The 24,482-nt window shown below is 34.9% G+C and overlaps 2 protein-coding genes across 2 annotated transcripts in view; both read right to left on the reverse strand.

Annotated features, from left to right (window-relative positions):
* LOC129217813 (muscle M-line assembly protein unc-89-like) overlaps nt 1-5,247 on the reverse strand; it is a 161,798-nt gene extending 156,551 nt beyond the window's left edge. Inside the window, exons 1-3 of the mRNA XM_054852152.1 lie at nt 5,090-5,247; nt 2,643-2,757; nt 405-580 (exon numbers count right to left, since the gene is read on the reverse strand). Of these exons, the coding sequence (XP_054708127.1) occupies nt 405-580; nt 2,643-2,757; nt 5,090-5,246 (448 nt within the window). The 5' untranslated portion in view covers nt 5,247. The remainder of the gene's footprint in view (nt 1-404; nt 581-2,642; nt 2,758-5,089) is intronic.
* A 6,317-nt stretch (nt 5,248-11,564) lies between these two features.
* LOC129217733 (muscle M-line assembly protein unc-89-like) overlaps nt 11,565-24,482 on the reverse strand; it is a 42,814-nt gene continuing 29,896 nt past the window's right edge. The window contains exons 13-16 of the mRNA XM_054852069.1: nt 20,931-21,112; nt 17,126-17,240; nt 12,453-12,633; nt 11,565-11,670 (exon numbers count right to left, since the gene is read on the reverse strand). Coding sequence (XP_054708044.1) covers nt 12,462-12,633; nt 17,126-17,240; nt 20,931-21,112 — 469 coding nt within the window. The 3' untranslated portion in view covers nt 11,565-11,670; nt 12,453-12,461. The remainder of the gene's footprint in view (nt 11,671-12,452; nt 12,634-17,125; nt 17,241-20,930; nt 21,113-24,482) is intronic.

Genomic DNA, 24,482 nt, shown 5'->3' on the forward strand with positions numbered 1-24,482 from the left:
TAAGTCATAAAGACTAGGCTTTACCGCACATACAATGTATTTATAAGCAGGGCTGCGGAATCGGAGTCGGACTGATTTTGGGTTGAAGGAGTCAGAGTCGAACTGATTTTGAGCTGAAAGAGTCGGAGTCGGAAATCAAAGATCCGGAAATTCCAAGTGTCGTAGTCGGTTATTTTTCCTCCGTGTCCATAATCTGCCAAGGTTGCGGAGTCGGAGTGAGAATGACTTCTGGGTAAAAGCGTCGAAGTCGGCAGATCTGAAATTCCCAGACTCGGCGACGGTAATTTTTCGTACCGACTCTGCAGCCCTGTTAACTATGGGTACGAGGACGTCATATGGTTCCCACGTCAATTTTTTTTAACGTCATTTTTTTAATTAAGAATTTCGTGTATCTTAAATTTTACCTTTGACGGTGACGTCACCGCTAGTTGTGACGGATCCGGAGTCATTGCTGAGGGTGCAGGAATATTTCCCAGCATCTTCCACAGTGACGTTATTAATCGTCAGTGTTTCAGAATCTTGGGTTGAGGTGACTTCGTAGTGATCGTCATCGATGACGATTTCCGAGTCGTCCTTTTTCCTATAACCACAATAATTGTAGAATTAAAAAAAATATACAGATATTTGAATATCAAAAATCTTGTGCCTCTGTGTACTCATGAAGTGTGAACTAAACTATCGCAGGTAAGATAGATTGAAGTAAATGGAATCAGTATTTAAATTTGTCAACTTTAAATTCTTCTCTAAGTTGGTAAAAATTAAAATTTTGTGCACTGTGTCCAAGACTACACTCTCTGAGAGTAACTGAGCACGGAAAGTTGACTTTAGAGCTGTTTGTTGGTGAATGAAATCATGGCTAAAATTTACCCCAGCGTATTTCCATTTATCCCAGATGGTAGGGGAAAATGGAAACAGTGATTTACACTGTAAAAACAATTCAGAAACGTTCCTGGAAAAGAATGAGCAGCTGATGAGCCCAATTTCTACCAGTAACATATCTTGCAAAAACCAAGACCGTTTTCCGCTAAAATTCAGTAACCTTCCTGAAATTAACCTGGAAGTCTCCTGAAAAATTCAGAAATCTTACCGTTAAAAGCCAAGCGTGTATCTGGAAATTCAGAGTAGAATTAGTAAGGTATATATAGTAGCTTGGGATCACCCTGATTTATCATAGAAGCACTTAATGCACACTTGGCCAAAGCTAAGCCAGAATTGCAAGTATGAAAGGAAAATTTTACTCAGGCAGTAGGAATGGGAAACTTGGTTGCTCCCACGAAGCACCTAAACTGCCCATGGAAAGCAGCAGGAAAAGTGACATCCATTGCTGAGTGTTTTTAATAACCCTATGTACCTGATGCACGAAAACTAGTTAAAACCAGCCATTTCGCATTTGTAGACCGGCTGGATAGGAAAACGCATTATCTCCAAGCTTTAACCCCTTCAGACCTGGTGTCCGGTGTACCGGACATACACTTTAAACAGCTGCTGATCATTTAATAATTGATTTAATTAGTTGATTTTTTTTTGTAGTTGACTCTTTACATTCTACTTATTACAATCTGTGAAATAATTTTTCTTTTTGGGATTGACAACACTGACATATAAGGATTGAGAGATAGAGAGTGGTTCATTTTTCCAACCATGGATTTTCATCTGAAAAGCGAGGTTTTTTTCCTGATTTTTTTAAAAATATATAATCTTTAATTAATCATTTCAAACGCGTATATTATGTTTTATAATTGTTTGTAGAACATTTTATGATGAAGTTTGTTCTGTATTTTAGCGTTTTTGTACATGAAATATTGATTTCAAAAATATAAGTCCGGAATATTGGACGTGCCATAACTCTTTTAATTTTTCTCCTACAAACTCAAAATTTTGTCTATAAGATACCCTTTACCATAATACACTGTGTACCAAATATCAACATTTTTGGTCCAATATTTCATAATTCCGACTGAAGGTGTTAAATAACAACGTTGTCCAGTTCCATCTTCAAGCAATGACGACGTCCTCCCCATTTGATGAAAACACGGGGGAATCTTAGAATCTTTTCCATATTAACTTGTCTTCAATCACCAACAGTTAAGTTTAAAAAATTGCCACAAGTGCAGATGCAGCAAAAGAGTTTGTTTCCATTTAATCCAACTGACTCTGCAATACCTATAGTTCTCTAAATAATTTCATGCATTTTGAAAGTCCCGAGTTTTAAAATTTATTTTAAAACAGCCATCAATACTTCTGCAACGCTTTTTGCGCGCTTTGCCGTAGCACGGTGACGATTTTAGGTAGTATAATCAACGCCCCATTTTTATTTTAAATGCTTTAACTCACAGCTACTTTCTGATGTAGCTTACTTATAATACCAAGGGTATGAATTTGAGCTTTACTTGAATATAAGTGTACTAAATAAAAATTAGAAAACGATGTGGCTGCAACGAACAAAGAAAAGAAATAGATCACTGTTAGAAAATTGTAATAAACTGATCCTTTAATAAGGAAAATTGATTGATGTCTATGTTTTATATCAAAATCAAACAGATCGCAATACTGGAAACAAGCATAGGATAGCTTCCAGAGATGCAGTTAAAATTTTTATTCTCAAGAAGCAAATATGTTAAGCATTTGGCACAACCACTTACCACTCTACTTTTGGCTTTGGCAAGCCTTCAAATTGCACTTCTAAATCTATATTTTCTTCTTCTATCGCTGACAGGTTGCCCAGTTGTTTACGGAAAGCGGGTGTTGTTCCGGCTTCTGAAAAAAAAAAAAAGAAATCATTAATCAAAAAATGAAAACCAAATCTAGAAAGATATCCTTCAATATTTACATTTCAATTTATGATGCCCCATCTACTACACCTGGCTTCTTGTATCGCGATGCGATGTCGAAAAAGGTGACATTTTTAAACAGTTTAACACTGCGATTATTTTTTATTGAATAAAAAGTTGCACTAATTTGAATATTTTTTGAAGTTGCTGTAGAACAAGAATAGGTTTCAAAGACTATAAGGCAATTCGAAAAAGGATAATTTTCTTTTTACTTCCCTAATACGGATTCAATTAAATTGATTGCTGTTTGAATTAAAGCGACTTTCTCTCATTTTGGTTACCCAAAAACATACTACACATCATTGTGCGATTGATTAACCCGGGAGAACTCGCATCGGGCCTCTCAAGCCCGGTCATTACAAAACTGCGTTACCAAAAATCAACCCTTTCAACGGAAATGAGTGAGGTCCACAGTAGCTGCGTTCAAGGGGACCTACGTACTGACCACATGTTTTTCAGGAATGTACATTCCCCCTTTTCCCGAGAAAATTCAGGTTCGGACCTCAGAGGCCCGGTGCGAGGGCTCACGCTCTGAGATTGTGAATGTAAAGGAAGAGGTTGTGAAATGCATCGCTATTTAAGCTACAAAGATGAAATGAAGAGGTTGCAGACCTTGTTAGTTGAGGTTTCAACTGATGAGAACTCCCTTAATGAAGATGATGAAGAAGTTGACACAGAACAGTATTGCGATCATCAGTCATGCTTAGAAGAAGATTTAGATTCATGTATCATAAAACTTTCTTAAACTTTACTTTTTAAAACATATTTTAGAGGCTGTTTATCTATTTATAATTCAGTGCTGAAAACATTTTTTTTTGGCAATTTTGCTCACCCAATTTACTGAAATAACTACTCCGGGCCTACGGAGCCCGCTGCGAGCTTTCGTGTGACGAAAAGTACCGCGAGTTCTCTCCCGGGTTAATTTAAAGCAACTTCCAATTTCAGGAAAATCTTCACCTAACCAGGACCTAAACAACTCAACCCTTATCAGGTTACCCTAAACTGGGTATGCAATTACACTGTATCTCATAAGTCCGAATTTAAGATCGTATCTGCACACTATAAAAATAAAACAATTACAAGAAACATAGTGTCATCCCTCTTTTTCTTCAGTTCTGTTCCGTTCTTATTTTTCAGAAGTGCCGATCAGAAAATCCTACTTTATATATGCTTACTTTTTTTTTTATTACATATTTTCTGACAACAGGGCTTCTTGCATCTAAGAGCAAACGTTCGTAATTTTCATTACTCATTAGTGCTCTACTAAAATTTACTTCTTTCACATGTGGTTTTTCCCTCTCGTTTTTTCGTGATCAATATTTTCTTCGATCACTTACTTTAGAATAGGTTCTTAAAATATTATTGTTTTTTTTTTTCAATGCGTCCAGCCATAGAGACGTAATAGTGGGGTTGGACGAGTATTACAATACATTCAGTAAAGAAAAATGATGTGGGGAGGTGAGGGTCCTTTTTATATCGCGCGAGGTGAAACTTTTCTATTTTATCAAGTTCTCTTGAAACTGCTATGCACAGCAATGAATGGGGTCGTATACAAAATTTTAAAAGTATTTTTTTCTGAAAGAGCATGCTTAAAAACATAGGATCTGACCATTTTTTAAATAATTTGTTTAAGTTTGATATTTTTAAAAAATTAACTAAATCGGCGAGCTTTCAATGTTTATGCTTCAGTCCGATGACTTCACAAATGATGAAATGCCATTCTGTGTTGCCATTCACAGTGCAAAATATTTAATTCGCATCTTTACTCACGTGTATTGGCAACGATATGGTTGATAGCAAACGTAGAGCGCAATTGTAATTCGTTTCTTGATTATCAAAATGTGGAATCGCGGTAGAAAGATGCGGCAAAGTGCGCCATTTGTGACGTCATCAAAGACCACGGCCGTTTTCAAAAATCGGGCATTTTAAAAAATTAATTAAAAAATAACTGGTTGGAAAATGAAAGTATTTTCTGGGTCCGTGTTATATTTTTTTTTGCTTATTCTATCAATTTCAGTGACAAAAAGTACTACTTTTGACTGAAGGAAACAACCCCATTATCTGCTAAATTTCGCTCTACAGTCAAAAGGAGATCATCTCTGACTCGTGAACAAAACCTAATTTCTGGAAGTGGAATCGATTCCCTTGAAGATGAACAACACTTTCTCTATCTACGTTACTCCATGCGATGCTGTAATCTCATAACAGCGCCTTTGAACGAAACATTTCCAAGAAGAAAAGGATGAAATCTCTTCTACCTGTGACACAAAGCTTTCCTCTGCTCGTAGCGGATCCCTTCTCGTTGGAGATCGTGCAGGAATACTCTCCAGCGTCTTCGTTCTCAGCTCTCTTCAGGATGAGGGTGAGCGAGTCTCCGTCCTCCTCCGTCCGGTACTCCCACTTGCTGCTCTCCATCTTCAACTCCGCTTCATCTTTGCTCCTGTTTCAGATAACATTATTACCAGTCACTAAATACTAATAATTCTGTCAGCTAGTTCTAGAAACAGATGAACGCAACGCAACATGTCTACATGCAACGCGTCAATGACACTTTCTTTCGAACATTAATATTGGTAAGGGGTCGTCCATGAATGATGTCATGCTTTGAGGGGAGGGGGGCTTATGAAATTGTGGTAAATTGTGACAGTGGGATGGGAGGGAACAAGAAGTGTTATGTCACACGTTTTAGCTTTAAAAAAAACATTTTTATAGCAACATATTTATGTAATATAGCGTGGAATGATTCGAACCAACTACTTCGTATTTGCAGACCTGTTGAAGAGGAAAATACAAAATAACTACACTTTAAAAAAAAAAATAATGGTAACCTTAAAAAAAAAAAAAAAAAGAAAAAAAACAATGACGTCGGAACTTTCAAACTGTCTTCTTCATGTTACCTTGCCTTCAATCACCAATAGTTTGGGTTTCAAAAATCGCCTCAAGTGCTGCAATAGAGTTTACTCTTATTTATCCCAACAAGAGCTCACAATACAATGTAGTCCTCTAGTTCATTTTATGCATTTTGAAAGTCCTGATTTTTTCCCCTTTTACCCCAACAGACCCTACTTATGAAAAATTATTGCGAGTGTGGCAAAGGTTTTTATTTTACTTCATATCGAAGTGTATCCGCAACCTATGGTCTATTCTCGTGGCATAGCATGAACCTTTTTTTTTTGTTTTTTTTGAGGCAGTGCCAGGGCCGGATTAGCCATAGAGCAGAAGTAGCAAATTGCTACGGGCCCCGTGCTTCTAAGGGCCCCGCGCCATGAGAAAAAAAATCCAGAAAAAAAAATTTAACTACTTTACCGTACCTTTAACCGTTTAAATTTCTATCTCCTCTCTTGTTTTCTTTATTAGATTCAGATTTTCCCAGAAAAAATAAATGTTCAGGAAAATTTTAAAATCTTATTTTTTTTTTTCATTAAAGCAGACTCGTAACGTGTGCGGGATAACACCAAACCTGACCATTATCAACGTGGCTGGGGGGGGGGGGGGGTGCTTCTTGCGTCTTTTGGAGACGGTACGTTCAAACTGACAGACTGAGAACTGACATTGTCTTAACTAACTCCACATGTGTGTCCTTTCACTCATCTAGGCATTGGAGATAAAATAACTTGACCACATTTTGAATGTAGTTACGTCAATTAGATTTCGACTAGAACCACCTCACCTTCTTGCTAAACACTTCTTTCAGATTTACCTAACAGTTTTGCACATTAACATTTGACTTCTTGAGGATATGAACTTAAAATAGCAACGATTAAAAAAAAAAAAAAAAAAAAAAAAAATAAAAAAAAAAAAAAAAAAAAAAAAAAATATTTTCTTCAAAGGTTCTTTAGTTCTGAAAGAGGTGTCTACATGTATATTGACCAGCTCTGTTTTCAAATTTTTTTTTATCTAATTAAGGAAACATTTTAGCAAGTTGATTTTTTATGACTACTAATACACACATGAACGTACAATGAAGAACTTTCAAATTGATTTTTCAGTCAAAATAATTAGAACAATGATTTGTTTATTATTCATGATTACAAGTTAAGCTTTCATACATTCATGTTTTGATCATTTACGTGACTCACTAAATTTGGGCCTTAGACCTTCCCCTGGTCGCCGTCTATCGGACTACCAACCTACTAATATTTATTTTATTTTTTTATTGAAACATTGTAGCGAAAATCATAACAAAATATGGAATATATATGGGACGGCGATAGTTGTTTCAGATTGCATACAAATTTAAATGGGAAGAGAAATATATTTAAAATATTGTAATGAAAAGACGCATCAGTAGACGATGACAAAATGAAAACAAAAATATATCGAGATATTCAGGAGTCAGGTTATTTAAATTTAAATGAAGTGAGAAAAGTATTCCTCTGCAAAATACCATCTTAGTCTACAATGTTAAAAAAAAAAAAAGTCTACTGAAGCCGCAGATGTTTGTATTTCAAACAAATTTAAATATTAAGGTGGAAATTGAAAATGTCTTTATGGAAATCTTAAACAACTAAATGTCTCTGTAACAAATAGTGGGGCAGAGGTTCCCGCAGTGTTTGCATTGAAAATAAATCAAAGATGGGCGTAGCAGAGAAGGGGGGCAGGAAAGTAGTCCCAGAACTCCAATCCATTTCTTTTGCATCCTCTAAGGTAGCCTATTGAACTGCATTATTTGAACTTGAAATTCGGAAAAATTGAGGGAGAAAATCGTCAAACACAGCGTTTCTCTTATTTTGTTTGAGAAGCGAAATCTTTTTGAATTGTCGAATTTTTTTTGTGGAACCTCTGTTTTTTTCCCTCGATAGTATAGTTTGCATTGCAACATTCAAGAGAAATGGTTTACTTTCAATAATAAGAGTTTTTTTTGTTCAAAAAAATATTTTTCGTACTTAAAAAAAGTAATTTCAAACTGAGCACAAATTTCTCATAAACATCTATAACTCGTTTCAAACAAATTTTTATAAAGTTTTAATTTAATAATATGATCTATTTTCACTATGACAGATACATTCTAAATATTTGGCTTTATGGATGAAAGCTGCATTCTCAGGTCAGGTTCAGCACTATAATTGGGGCAAACCTAACCAGACAGGCATTATAATGCTGCGATTAGGACCTGCGTAGCCTTCCCAATGCTGTCAGGTTAGGTTTGCCCAACTATAAGTCTGTGTTGATATTATTTTGTTTTCGTCGACAGATATGTTGTAACACATAAATTTAGTTGCAAATAGCAGAAGCGTCAACAAGGAATTTCGTGATAATTGAGAACATTCATCTTTTAAATTGCACCATAATTTCACTAAATGGCATAATTTTAAATTTCTGGTTCAAGAAAGGATCAAGTGCCATTCCAGTAAAATAGTCGTGCTCTAGAGCCTGACGTAATTGAATGCCATACATTGAGAAAAAATGCCTCTTTAATCCATTATTGGTATTTTTTCAAGTTTCGGGGAACCCTTGAGTGACCAAAATAAACAAGTTTTTTTTTAACACAGTTTATCTTATTTAAAAGTATTTTTTGATTTCCTGCTTGATTGTTGATATATTTTCAATTATTTTATTGCGATTTTTCAAAGATGAGTGTTTATTTTTTAGCTTTTTGCAACTTTTTCTTATAAAATTTAGCAAAAATTGGCTTTTTCAGAAAATGTGATGATATTTATTATAGTTGTGAAAAATACCTCAATGTACGATTTTAAAATGCTTGTAGAAATGGTACAATGATATTTCCAAAAGGTGTACCCCTTCAAAATAGCATGTTCCAATTTTGGAACATTGGCGCTTTTAGGGAGTCAAATTTCCAAGAAGTAAATCGTTCGATTTCAAAGGGGGAAATTTCATTTTTCGTAATATATGTTTCTTTTTTCTTCTCATTTTGAATGTACTCTGATGTAGATGTTGGCAAAACCAAGTAAGTTTATATTTTGAAAGGATATGACGTTTCGTTAGCAAAGAAAATAATAACAGTCTACTGTTTGACGGACTATATGGCTCCTAATCCACACCTGCTCGGACAGCTGCATTGTCATGTGATAATAAAAAATAATATCAGTGAGCATTTTATTCTTCATATTTTAAATGCAGTTCAATAATTTGCTAGTTTTGTTTTCGAGCGAAACGAAATTCTGTTTGACGTATACCAACTGTTCATAAATGTTAAAAAAAGGCTACAAGATTTCTTACTGTAGAACAAGCTGTGGCTTATTTAGAGACATTGTCAGATTCGGATTTGTCAGATTTAGATATATGCCAAGTGCCCCCTGATGAACCAGGCAATATCACTGAGGAAGAAGACATTCTAGAAGACGAGTTACAACCTATTACACCAATTGATGTATGTGGACAGGTGGACATTTTTTCCGCCAACTCTCGTGAAAATTTAACAAAAAAAATTGGAGGAAGAACAAAATCTGAAATCATTAGACAATAAAAGTAAAAAGCGAATGAAAACGGAAAAAAAGAAAAAGTTGGAATTATCAGGAAATAAAAGTAGAAAAAGAATGAAAATGGATTTAACTTGGGAGAAGAAAGCTAATTTTCGGAAACTGATTTCGTCCGAAAGTATTGAACCGCTTCGACACGCATTTCCGAATATAGTGGATTTATCTCCAATTGATTTATTTTTTAAAATTTTACCTTTGCAGTATGATGAACACTTAGCAAATATGACAAACTTGTATGCATTGCAAAAAGGAGAATCAATAGATGTTGACAGAGATGAAATCCTACAATTTTTTGGTTTGCTGCTGTTGAGTTGGGTACCATTCCGTTCATTCTGATGATATGTATTGGAGCAGTGCAGAAGATACATCTGTGCCAATTGTACCAACAGTCATGCCTCGAAATCGTTTTCGAAAAATAAAAAACAACTTTCATTTGATGGACAACCATGAATTAAAACAAAATGACTAACTTGGAAAAGTATACCCTATTTACGAAGAATTTTGTAAAAACCTTCAACAATTTGGTGTATTTCATGAAAAATTGAGCATAGATGAATCTATGGTTCCCTACTACGGTCGGCATTCATGTAAAATGTTTATTAGAGGAAAAACAATAAGATTCGGCTTCAAAATTTGGATGCTGTGCTCTTCAAGTGGATACCCATATTCCATGGAGATTTATTCAGGCAAAAAAGAAGGATCCCCTGATGTGCAATTAGGATCCAGAGCTGTAAATGATCTATTATCAGTTTTATCATCGTCTAAGCATGAAGTATACTTTGATAACTTTTTTACATCATATGACTTAATTTCTCAGCTATCAAAAAAAGGTGTACGAGCAACAGGAACAATTCGTGAAAACCGAACTGGCCATTGTCCACTGAAATCCAAAAAAGCCCTTTCTAAAGAAGATCGAGGAAATTTTGACTATCGATCTGATGGATCAGTGTACATGTGCAGCTGAAATGATAATGCAGTGGTTGTTGTAGCTGGTTGGTTACTTCATTGTGAGTTACACGAAGTCAAGATGAAGCATTGTTCCGAAGAGAAATAACTCGCCTCCTAATAAGAAAAGTACGAGTGGAAAGTCATCCAGGGCCTCGTTGTCATTTACATAAACAATCAAGAATGTCTGACGGACATTATATTGTATCTGCATCCCAAGGACGTTGTGCGGTGTGCAAAAAAAAAATACGACTAAGAAATGTTTTCATTGCGACAAACGACTTCACCAGCAATGCTTCCTTTCATATCATGGGCATTAGATATTTCTGTATTGGATTTTATGAATTCTGGTATGTACATAAATGCAATTTAGAATATTATTTTTTCCGTAATAAAGTATGCTAAGATAAAACCCGCATTCAAAACCTCTTAGTTTAAAAAAATTCTCTGATAAAAAAAAAAAAAAAAACTTCATGCAAAGCGCCAATGTTCCAAAAATGGAACACACTGAAAAACATAGTAAAAAAAATTTTTCTGGAAATTTTATTTTATTTCTGTATTTTACCAGACATAAATTGACGTCTATAATTTCGAAAAAAATATCGGTTTTAATTGTGTTTTAGAATTGTAATCGAAAAATTTTCGGAAGTATCTCTTTGAACCCCTCCTTCTTCTCTCTACCAACATCATTAAAGATCATCTATAACTTCAATTTGGACTTCATTTTTGAAAAATTGCTTGGAGAGAGCCGCTGTGAACTCGATTTCTTCTCTAACCTTAACTAAGAAGGGATACAATTGCGTTCTTTCCTCTTAATGTCTCCCCCAGAGGTTCTTAGAATGGGCGGTTTTAGAACTGAAATATCGAAAAATTTTCGGGAGCAAACCCCTGGACACACTACCTTTAGGACGTTAAAATTTTGGGTTTTTGGAATTAAAAGCTCCAAAAACACGTAGTGACGGAGAGACGAGGGACAATATAAGGAAGACATAAACCTCATAAAGCTCTAAAATCATATCCATATGTACGTATGTATGTATATAAGTATGTGTGTGGGTATTATAAGAGCACCACCCGTCATTATGATTGTTTATCATCATACAAAACGAGGGCCCCTTGGTAACATTTGCTACGGGCCCCGCGCTGGCTTAATCCGGCCCTGGGCAGTGCTTAAAACAGTTAGCACAGTGGAATTCAGTAAGTTACCGCCCAATAGCATGGGCTAAGGCAGAAATACATGAAATCCTCGGCTGGCATTGACTGAGCTATTACAGTGTAATTGTTTTAACCATATTCGTGAAATACTACTCACATTTCATGCATGATTGAAAAATATTTTCTTACCATAATTACTTTTGGTTTGCCGGTGACTTTAACCTTAAATTCAACCGTCTCCCCTGATTGCACGGTGACGTCACTGAGGCCTTTGACGAATGTTGGTGCTTCTTTCCCAGCTAAAAAAAATAACTAGTTGAGCATATTTATTATTAGCATAAAATCTATCATAGAAAGTGTTTCTTTTGGTGCTATTTATTAAATGCAGCAATAATTTTCACGTACAAAAACACTAATGAAACTTAAGTGTCAGTTGGAGCTACGTCTCAATATTTAGCAATTTGATGAACTATGACGCTTAAGAACAGAAACTCGACATCGGGGATTGAATCATGATTATTTCCTACCTGTTCAAGCTTGATAAACACTGTACTACGGGTCCTTGCTTAACACGATTAGTAATTGTTTTATAGTCATTGCAACATGTGTATATCTGTCTTTAGAAAAATAAAACTCAGCCGGTTGACTCAATGGAAAATGTCCTTTTACTCTTTCACTTCGGTTGTGCAGAAACACTGATTGATAACTTAAAAGTGCAAAAAAAGCTGAGTAAGATAACTTTCAACTTTCCCTCGAAAAAATAAATTTATCTCTCACAAAGAAGGCAGAAACGTAATATTATGTTTCATCTTTCTGATGCAGCACTACAACTTAAGCATGATTTTAGAAATGAACGTTTTGAAATTTAACTCTTGAAAATTACTTTTCCTTGACCGAAAAAGAAGTGGAGACAAATGATTTATAAGTGAGCGAGACATTCGCTTTGAACCTTAGGTTGGCCTCATTTGGCACAATTACAGCATTATCTTTCAAATTTGTTTGGATGTATTTTCTAATTTTTCCAGGATAAATTAAATACAGCATATAATTATTAATAAACGTAACTTTGGAACGAAAGTACCTGTAACTTTCACTGCGCTCGAAGTGCTGTCAGACCCTTCCGCATTTGTGACGGTACACGTGTACTTCCCGTGTCTTCCTCGGTGCAACTATGAACGACTAACGTCAAGGAATCGTCTGTGTCTTCTTTTCTCTGCTCGACATGCTCACTGTCGATTTTCACATCAGCGCCATCCTTGGTCCTGGAAAACGGGGATCACATTTAGGGAAAGCAGATTCATCATTTCAATTCTTCTCGGGGAAGGGAAGGCAAGGGGTATGTGCTCTTTATTCATTTATTTCATCTAAAGGCAACGAAACAAGTACCCCACACACATACAGTAAAATCCCTCTAATGCGGACACTAACGGGACAAATTCTTTCGTCTGCAATAAAGGGGTGACCGCAGGACAGGGGTTTAATAATGTTATTTGCCTTGGAATCGGATAAATAAAAATTGTCCGCATAAGAGGGGTGTCCGCATTTGGGGGTGTCCGTTAAGAGGGGTTTTACTGTATATAAACACATAATGTACTTCAAACCGAAGAAGTGGGGGTGACCTCGGTCTTGGAAGACGACGAGCCTCATTAAAAACTAATTGGTAAAATTGCAGCATTTTCTGGCACATTTGATTCAATAAGCACAAAAATTGTGAAAAATATGTCTACGGAAAATATGAAAACATTTTATGCAGAATGCTACAGATTTAAACAGTCTGGGCTCCTACAACCGATAGGCTAATTATTCCCTCTGAAAGTCTATGATTACCAAGTTCTGGTGGTTTTTTTTTACGATTTCGAACTAGCTGGTACCGAAATTTTTCTGCAAACCAGGAAATTAATGAAAGTATTCAGAATAACATTATTGAAGCAGTACTAGCGATGGTATCATCCTGTAAGCTAATTAATGGCGCCACGATTTAAAATAGATAATCATTTGAAAATAATGTATATAGATGCAATTTCAACAGTTTTAATAATGTAAAAATTTCTTAAACTCGAATTCATTATTTTAGTTTAACGAAAGTACTAAAAAAAATTTGTGACATTGTTTATTAAGTCATTACGGTAAATGAGAAATAGATATAATTATTACTTATTCATACGGTTCATAGTACCCCCTTATCCTTGGCCGCCCATCAGTAAGTGGTAAGCCAATTTCAATTATTGGAAGTGGAAACCATGTACCTTGCTTCACTAAGGGTACATCATTTAGCAGTCACACGGGTTAACTTAAGACTAATCATCAAATCACAAGAGCAAAACCACCAAACTGGCTACAATATGGTTTAAAGCTGAGAAGTTTGACAAAAGGTTAATCAACGCTATTCTCGAAAGCAGAAATTTTATCTTGTATATAAATCTCTCTTAATTACTTTCTTTAGGGTGTTCGCATGGAAGAAAATTCGTGTTTATTAGATATATTTTAAATGAAAATATATTACCTCTGACGATGTCTGTTTTGTAGCTTTATGTATCTTGATAATGTATTACACCCGTTTATGCAACCATGTTTACAAGGTTTCGGCATTTGTCACGATGATAACAATATTTTTTGCTGAGGTTTCTAACAGCAAGTATGGTGCAAAAATCTTATCGCTTTCCATGAAAGCCTATTATGTCTTGGTAAGGAATGTTTCCCCTTTGTTCTGTACGGAGTTGGTACACATGACGGGAAGTTTTAAAAATCCAAGTTTTAAAAATTAATATTTTCGAAACTACTGCACTTATTACAATATGTGACACATGAGCTTAAAGAGAAATATACCAAGTTTTTTTTTCACCAACGATCAACAGGTGGCAATTATCTAGACATATTGCAAATTTGTCAAAAATCTCGCAAGTGCTTGAGGGCAGCGCAGATTTTATGTTTCAGCAGGTTAAAGCGCTACCTCGTTTGTCTTTTCAGGTACATTGTCATTTGAAAAAGGGACCCTTTACACTGATGGATGGAGAGTGCGGGTGACCATAATTTACACTTTATCACCTCGTCAGCAGGATCCCCATACTTAGTATCATGTGACTTCTTTTTGTGAGGCTACTTTGTAGACATTGTATACAACTTATGCCACCGACATTGCCATAACTTAAACAATGCATTTTTGCAGCGTTACGAACCATTGATATAGTGATGCCAGAAAATGTATGGAGGATTGGATGTATGCCGTGAAAAGGGGATGATTACACATCAAACATATGGAACTGATTATAACTTGGTATTGTTACGAGTTCCGGTGCGACTTCCAGCTTTCTTGAAAGGACGGCGGACACAGTTCTTGAGAAAAACACAGGCGATTTATTTACACTATGTACAGGAAAGATCGTTAACAACTGATAAACTAATCATCAGCAATCAAGCAAATATCACTCAACACCGTAAACTCAACGGTTACACACGTATTTACATCCAAATACGAAAAACAACACAGCGAAATGCCTCGCAATAAACAGAGCTAATACACTCTCAGTACAACTTCTCAATCGAGACTGACTTTTTATGCCGCGGAGGCTATTTATAAATCCTTGAAAAGTTTCCACAATGTTCCATTGAGAAGTTTCGATAACATTCTACAAATATCTCGTACTTTTTTTTTATTCATTCACAAATTTTATCAATGAAAAAATAGGGGGACTGCATACTTCAGTCGAATGTCAGGGGGTTGTATATTCATTACAAGAAACTATTTACAGGTTACGTTACTACAATAATTTTAGATGAAAGATAATGGAATAAACGCCGAAATTTAGCTAGATTACGATAAAATAATCACAAAAATAATTACTATTTACAGAATTTGTAACAGTATATTTCTCTTTATATTCATGGAATAATGATTAAAATATGTGCATTAGTTTTGGAACCATGACGTTTTAAAATCGGATCTATCATTTTCACTCGCCGTGCACTTTCTGTAGATTTTCAATGATCCACAAAGCTTAATTTCGTTACCATAAATAGTAGTTTCAAAAACAGTCAGGGATGACCATAGACTAATAATAAGAGTAGACCGAGCTATGGCAACCCTTTTGCTGCTCATAAACCAAACCATGTGACTGGTGGATATCTAGCAACAGCGGGGCGTTAATCGTAGCAGACGATCAACGCCAGTGCGAAATAAAATAAATAGAATTTATGGAACACGGAAGAATGATCTTTTATGGAGTCCGATTTGTAAATTTGTTATTCTAAGTTGTAAATATTTTGTTAATATAGTGAGTTTTTCGTTTAGATAGTATTGTGCATTTTCTTTAGTCAATTTCAATAACTCTCTAAGCAATAAAAGATGCAAGCGACCAAGAAGAATCAGCAAACGGTAAGATTTTTACCAACAGTTTCAATTTAAGATACCGATTAGTACATTTTTGCGTTAACGCAAAACGTTTACGCCATTTCGTTCACGCCAACGCAGCAGCTCCAAATGAAATAAAAGTTACCGAAAACTGATCAAAAAACTATTACTAATGTCAAAATAATGCATAACTAAAAGAAAAACAGTTCAATCTCTGCACCTGGAAGTTTTTTTTAATGAAAACACATTGTCTTAAAATACATGTCGAGTGCCAAACTATAGATAATGCTGCCATCTAGCAACCATGCTGCCAAAGTCTTCGCCAAGCCCTTCCACTAGTCACATGATACATCTATGAACCAATTTTCTTCATCAGCAAGAATGAGAAAGCTCGGTCTACTCTTATTATTAGTCTATGGGAATGACTTATGGTTGAAATCGGTTTGACTCCACATGGAAGAACATTCTAGTTATCCAAATCGCAAAAGTAACCTCGAACACCAATACGTTTTTCAAAACGAGCTCCATTAGAAAATTCTTTTGAAGAATATTATAAATTTGTTTTGATGCAGATTTTCACAGCTCTCAAGGCTGGTCAAAATATTAAGGGGTCACAGAATAACTTTCAAGCAATTTCTTTTAATTTATATAAATTTTATATTTCTTTGAAACCATAACATGCATACTTATTTCGTAATCAATAATTTATTTTCAAAATTCAAAACTATTACCAACTTTTTTTAAAAATTCAAAAAAATTTAGGAAAATTTCAACTTTTTAAAATCCCTGAGGCTTTTTTATTTTTGCACTCATTTAAAAAACGTTTTTTTGCAAAACGATCACTATAATCACCTCTAAAAATCTGAGCATTCATTTGCTTATGAGTTCATTCGAAAATTTTCTGTGATTAATTATGTAAAAAATCAAAGTTTTTTTTTATTTGGTTTTTAAAGGTTTAACTTGCTCTAAACATCACAGTAATTTATAAAATGCTTATCCAGTGCACAGTTTTGTGAACTATGTTATTCCAATTGCAAAAAGTATTACTTTAAAGCTGTATCTTTAATAGAAAAAAATCCTTAGGGATTCTAATGACATGAAAACACAAAAAAACCATCCTCGAGAAAAAGCAATTTGAAGTTTTTCTTTTGCATAAGAACACATAAGGAGCATGGCCTAAAACCACTCATAACCTTTTTAATATTTGAACTAAAGCATTGAAACTTTTCCCCTGTGTTTAGAATAGTTTTTTGGTTTGAAATAAGCAATAAAAAGTTTTTTGATCGTTTCATCATTTTTGAGGTACTGTAACACCTTAAGGTGGTTAAAAGGGCCTTTTGTTCACTATTTAATAAAACATAGTGTTAGATTCAAGATACTTTTATTTCTGAAAAAAAAATTTTCACCAGTTCACTTCGGGCTTTGGAGTGCCAGCAATTTCCACATTCAATACGATGTCCTCTCCTTCGGTGACCTGGACGTCTTTCAATCCTTTCTTAAACGAAGCCTTTTCTGTCGTTTCTGGCGAAAGAAATAAAGACTCACAACAAGGGAACTCAACAATAAAGGAACTGACAATAAGGAAATGATAGAAAGGAAAGATACAATATTGTTTACAGTAAACCGAATAAAGTAACAAAAGTTGCCGTTGTAACCTGTTGTGCACCAATTTTAAATTTTTGAAATCTCATACGCGTAGTTTAAATAATTTTGTGAAAATAAATACTTGTTTGAACTACATTATAGAAATGCCAGTGGAAGATTAGACAGGGGGGTGGAGGGCTGTAACGAAGTGCTACCGACTCGAAGAATAGGGGCATAATTCATTAGCATTCTATATCTAAAAGTTGCTGTTTAAATAGGTGGCTGGATTAGCAACGGTAAAAATCGGAGGAAATACTGTAAACTTCTGAAGTCGAGAAAAGTTATGCTGTGCGATCAATTTGTAACACTACCAAACCTGTTTTTTTTTTTGGGGCCGGGGGGTAGATATTTTTTTTTAAATTATTTTTTAACTATTTATTTATTTTTACTTCCTTTTACAAAAAAGGAAGTATTGTATTTTCAAAATTATTTTGACTTAAAAATAGCCCTAAATTTCCATTTTAGTTACCCCCGAACGAATGTTGAGTTTTTTTTTTCGACTCGACCACACGTGGATAAAAGCCTAAGAACGTATCGACACGCGAAATATCCATAATGACGATTCCCGAGTTAATTACAACGAGTTTTCTCGTGACGTATGTATGTATGTGCGTATGTATGTCGCATAACTCAAGAACGGTATGTCCTAGAAAGTTGAAATTTGGTACGTACATTCCTAGTGGGGTCTAGTTGTGCACCTCTCCTTTTTGGCTGCATTCGGGCTCACAATACATGTAGTCCTCTAGTTCATTTCATGCATTTTGAAAGTCCTGAGTTTTTTTTTTTTTTTTTCACACTTTGTTCCCCTTACTCCAACTGACCCTACTAATGTAAAATTATTGCGAATGTGACCAAGGTTTTTATTTAACTTCCTATCGAGCTGTACCCGCAATCCACGGTCTATGCTCGTGGCACAGCATGAACTTTTTTTGAGGTAGTGCTTAAAACACTTAGCACAGTGTAATTCAGTAAGTTACCGCCCAATAGTCTGGGCTAGAGCCGCTATATAGATAGGCCAACGCATCAGCTTAAATTTAGCCATTTTGGATCGGATTTTTCATTGTTGCTGAGCTAGGGTTACCACAGCAAAATTTCGTGTTTCGCGAAATTTGCCCTAAATAATGTTTTATTTGATAAACCATTCACGTGCAGCTAATAATCGCTCGCAGTGAAACGAGTGAACAATCACCTAAGGCGATAACTTACCAGAAAAGACAACCACTCAAACACGCGCTTCGATCCAAAATGGCTGATCTTAAGCTGATGCGCCGGCTCGTATACATAGGGGCTGTTTCTAACGGGGTCTTTTGCCCCTTTTTGGGGGGAAGTCATTGGTAATTTCGATGTAAACTCAAGTGATGTTATAATTTGGCGGACACTTGGCGATATATTGCCAGTACTTTAATCGCCAAGTTTTGTCGCCAACTTGACGACAAATTTGGCGTTATTTTTTTATTTTTTAATCTGGTTTCAATTTGGCCACTGTTGGTGATATTTAGAAAGTAAACTATTGAATCACGTTAAAAATGCCAATAACGGAGAAATGACATACAATTGAAGTAAAAGGAAGTCATGTGATGTGCACATCAGTTCGTTTTTTTTTCGTTTTTGTGGTACATGAAGACTTTAGCCAAATTGGGACTGTCTGGTATATTGCATGTAGCTCGCATACTGTCAGACTACAAGGGATAATGTTATTCGTTCTGAAAAATGTTGTACGCGTAAAATAAATCCATGTGTAAATGAAATATTTTTAAATGCTTGCATGTATTTTCTAAATGAGATTATAAAAAGTTTGGTGAGACTTTTTTTATGCGGTCCCTAGTCACCACATAAAAAAAATGTTTTTAATTGTGTTGCGAAAACAATTTTTTGTAGATTACACGTGAAGATTTGAGCGATTTTCTTGATATGGGTTTCTAAATGCGGTTCCAATCGACGACAAAAAAAAAAAAAAAAAAAAAAAAGATTTGAGTGAACTGCTACTTTTATATTCTGTTTAATCTCAACAGACACTTACTGTATCTTTCTCGATCTTGTGCAGCTGACTCTACTTTCAATTCAAAACTATTGATTTACTATTTACAACAATTTAAATTAAGTTCTTTTGAGCATAGAGGCCTGAGACTTAACATTTTAAGCAAATGTAGCACATGTATGTAAACTGATAGATTTATTTTTTTAAAAATCGTTTTGTGTTGCATTTGCGAGCTTTAAATGAGAACTGAATATAATACCCGTGAAAGTGAGAGTTACATTTTCTGTAGGAATTGTTGCTTCTTATTCGCTGTGACCCTCAAGAGTGAGATACATTACTTTTTACTACAGTCGAAAAATACAGAAGTTATGTGCTTAAAATCATACTAATTTTCCAAGTTGAAGCTTGGGAAAAGAAATAGTTTCCTGTTGATCCTCTTGCTCACAACTGAGGTTTACCCGACAGTAGTTAACACTGCACAAGTAGTTGACTTGGTGTAAGCATTAAAGTAAGACAAAACAACGTTAGAAGAAGCACAAATTTGTAAATTACAGCAGACACGTGTTTCGGCGTTACAGGGAACGCCTTTTTCAATGCAAAAAATAATGAGCTTATGGATGAAAAGACATCCGACTCTTTTGTCGGATGTCTTTTCATCCATAAGCGTGTTCCCACGTGTCTGCTGTAATTTACAAATTTGTGCTTCTTCTAACGTTGTTTTGTCTTACTTTACTGTTCAGCACAAAGGTATTTATTTATCTTATTGGTGTAAGCATTTCTAACTTAAACACCATTTTATTATTTTGATTAAAAGTGCAACATAGAATGAACTAAATGCCTTTTTAATCAGAATTATAGTAATTAAATTACCAATGCTTACTTTCATCTTACCCTTTTAAGAGACAACTACTATTGTTTGACCACGGATTGTATGTAATTTGGCAATCTGCCAAGTAAAGACATTTCCATGTGAATGAATCTAGCAGGTGAGAAGGGGAAATAGCGATGGGATTAGGGATGCTCGCGCTTTATAATGTCACTAGTGCCTTATTCATTTATAGCATTCTCAAAAATAAAATAAGGGGAAACAAAAATAGTTACCATGGAAACAACGAAAAGAAAATAAAATGTTTTCATTTCGTTCAGGAACGTAAAAGCAAAATGGTAAGCTCAAAACTGTGTTGTGAATAAGTAAATCAATTAATTTTTGCCGTGAGAATATAAATCGAATATACTTTAGGTTTAAAAAATATTGCTGTGAGCAAATTTTCATTTTTTCGAAACTAAGGCTAATTAATAAGGAAGCAAAAGTGCACAACTGAAACAAACCAACTAACATCCATATAAACTAATAGATGAGTCCATTTCCACCTATAAACCGGATATTAACCTTTCCATGTAATCGATGGCAGACAGTAGTACAGTAAACGTCAACTTAGCTATAGATCTAAAGTACCTTCTCTAAACTCACGCTGAAACTTTCACTAAAGTTCCAGTCAAACTATTTGATTACTGCACATGCGTCTTGATAATAAAATGGGGGGGGGGGGCGAGGATTGATTGGAAAAATCCTCCCATGAATGAATTACCTGTGATTGTCATTTTGCTCGTCGTCGTTTCGGATCCTTCCGTGTTCGTGATGGTGCAGGAATATTCACCGGCGTCCTCCTTGGTGCACTTGTGGATGACGATGGTGAGGGAGTCCTCCGCATCCTCCCTCTTCTGCTCCACGTGCTTCCCGTCGATGCTCAGGGAGGCTCCGTCCTTGCTCCTGTTCAAATAGACCCCGTTGAGAATGGAGGAACGTTTTCTCCCGTTTTATCAAAACAAGAAATGAGGCATTTGGAATCAGTCCAGTTCATCCATGAATTTTCAAAACCTTTTTTTTTTCTTCCACTCTTTACCCCCCCCCCCCCCCTCTGGAAAATTCGAAATGACGGGCCTGCACGTGGTGAATCTTGAGTCATTTCAGCATAAGATAAATGAATGTAAAATATTAAAACTGATGTTTAATAGTGTATTTTTATTGCTTTATGTCAGCTTCAGGATTTTTGAAAAAAATATGACTTTTACTTTAAATATGGTATTTTAAGGCTTTCTGAGCGAACTCAAATGATTGACAATGTGCGCCCAAGTTTTTTTGTAACTACAAAGTGTATTTTTATACTGTTTTAAATTAAATAAATTATTTTTTGAAAAAATATACGTCTTTAAAAATTGCCGATACTGCTTGAAATGAAATAAATTATATTTTGAAAAAAATACACGTTTTTAAAAATTGCCGATTATTTCTATTTTTTCTTAACTTGAGGGCTCTTGTACGATCTCAAAAATTATTTATAAATTTTTTAATTATTTCTTCCGTTATTAGGATGCCAATGCGTAAGTTTTCCGCGCTGTTAGAAATTGATTAGAAATAAAAAAAGTTTTTTTCGACCCACCCTAGTGTGCAGTAAGGAAGAACGTATTTTTTGCTTCAGAAACCAAAAATGATATCCATGCTAGGTTGCTCTTCTCGTGCAAAACTTACGTAATACGATGCAAGTAATGTCTTGTCATTCTAAGCTTGTAAGTATGCGACAATTAAATTTAAAAATAAATCTTAATATATAAAAATCAATGTCCTGAGATAATATATATACATATATATATACATATATATATATATCAACGCACAGCCGAAACCGCTGAAGCTTCAGACTTGAAATTTGGCAGGCATGTCCGCATGATTACGAAAGTAACTACTAAGAAAGGATTTTTTGAAATCTCAATTAGTTCAGGAGAAATTAACTAAAACCTCTTAATTTCTGCGAAATTAAAACCTATCATTAAAATTCAAATTCCTTATTTTCGAAGGCTTTCCTCCATTCAAATCATTATTCAGTACTTCATCTCAACTTTTAGTCGATAGCGAACTATAAATTTGATATTGTTTTTGTTTCTCACGTGATTCTTCGAGGCTTTTCTCAAGTCAAATCATAATATTTCTGTCTTTTGCTTTTATTTTTTCAAAACTAGAAACGTAGTTTTTAAGAACATCATCACAGGCGGACTATCCTTTTGAAGTTAGAAGAGTGCAGTTTCCTGTTAAAGTTTGCTTTGCAATAACCATTAATAAGTCACAAGGACATACATTAAAAGTAGCAGGGATCGATTTAAGAGAAGACTTTTTTCACACGGCCAATGTTATAGCACCAGGAAAAAAAACTAAAAATGTTATATACAAAGAAGTTCTTGCTTAAACATAGGTATAACAATAAAATGTGGATGGTCTGTGTTTGCAAAGATAATCAATACTTTAAAAGGATCGTTAATAACAGTTAAAGATCGGCTACGGACAAGGGCATATATATAAGGAGTCCAGGGACCCCGGGATCCTCCCAAAATTAGGAAAAATTATAGATAACTAGAGGACCCGACAGACGTTGTTCTGTTCAAACTTTTTAAATTGAAAAGTAAAAAAATTTCAATAAACTATCAAGTGTTTGAAGTAGTTTAGTTGAAAAAAATATGTAAAAAGAAAAGGTTTTAAGCTGCTTGGTGTCAGAATGCGTATATTTATTACAACTTGATTTATCTAATGCCCACTGAGCAGTTGTTTTATTAACTATTTTTTCTCCCGTACTTGATGGTTTGTTCTTTCAGCCATACTCAAAGGATAAAAAGCGTCCTCAGATATTAAGTGTAAAAAACTAACTACCCATCTAAAACAAACGGGAAATCCCGTTGCAACATCCCCCATATGAAAAAGAAGAAAACAATGAAAAAGATATCGTATAAAAAATGATAAAGGTAAAAACAGTTCTCTGAATAAGCGAAAATCACTCATCCCTCCCCCACCCCTAACGATGTAAAATAAACGCTTTCTTCAACTAAAATGACTAAAAACTCTTTAAAAACGAAAAGCAACTCTTTGCAATTGGAAATAATTCGCCAAATAAACAAAATATACAATAAATTACATTAACAGTAGCTTTAAATTGTAAGCAAATGATCACACAACTCTATTGTTTACAGCCAAAGTCGCCAAGCCACCACGTTACTGTAATCCAGCCGATAAGTGAGCGAAGCCAACTCCGATCGATTAGCGCTCCGATCTTTTGAACGAAAACTTTTTAAACTTCATATATTGCCTAATTTGTTCTTTCCACCAAAGATAAAGATCGTCCACTGCACTGATCTTTTGTGTACAGAACTACCCTGTTGTAATTTATCTGGACGAAAATAAAATTTGTTTCGGCTTTAAATTCCATCATTTTATCCTTTAATAATGTACTGATTAATTAGATAATCCTTAAAGTATTTTTGACATTGGTGCCAAAACTCAGATGGATTTGAGCCGAGAAACAAATGTTGCTAGGTACGGTACTTTCTGATCATTTGGTTAAGAAAACCTAAAGCACCGATCCGGTCACATGGTTTAACTACGGCGACAGAACACACGTTTTGCGTGAACCATCCAGTACTTTACTTTAAAATATATCACGGGACCTAAAATCGTTGCTTTTAAAAAATGGAAAGCTTCATTCTCTCTCTACGTTTTATCTATTCTCAATTGACATATCACAGTAGGAAATTTCATTCCAAAAAGCAGAACTGGCTTTCTTATTGTCCTTTGGCAACAGGTTAAATATTTATTTCAGTTCTCGCTCAACAATAGGTTAAAATAAATATTAATCATTTGGGAGGTATAACCATCCAATGTTCAAATTAATTAATTAATTAACAAAAACGTTTCCGATTCGATCCATCGCGCTTCGAAACCATGCTTGCACACAAAAAATTTGATCAAAATTGATCCAGCCGTTTAAAAGCCTTATGGTGACAAACGTCCGCACAGAAGATTTTTATATATTAAAATAAGTAATTATTATTACAGGGGATTTTCGAAACTAGGTGCACCAAGCACTGTTAACCCCAGCTAATTCCACTACCCGAGCAATGCCGGGTACGGGAATGCTAGTAAATATATAAAACGAAAAAAAAAATCATCTTTAAATACTAAATGTAAATGAAACGTGAGAACATTGCAAATGGTTTCTCAATTATATTTAAAACGTTAGTGCGTAATTTAGTAGGAATGGAAAAAATAGTGTTGTTTCAGAAAGTATCAAACGGCTTATAAGTAATTGTTTTAAGAA

The sequence above is a fragment of the Uloborus diversus genome, chromosome 2, assembly GCF_026930045.1.
Source record: "Uloborus diversus isolate 005 chromosome 2, Udiv.v.3.1, whole genome shotgun sequence".
Classification (NCBI taxonomy): domain Eukaryota; kingdom Metazoa; phylum Arthropoda; class Arachnida; order Araneae; family Uloboridae; genus Uloborus; species Uloborus diversus.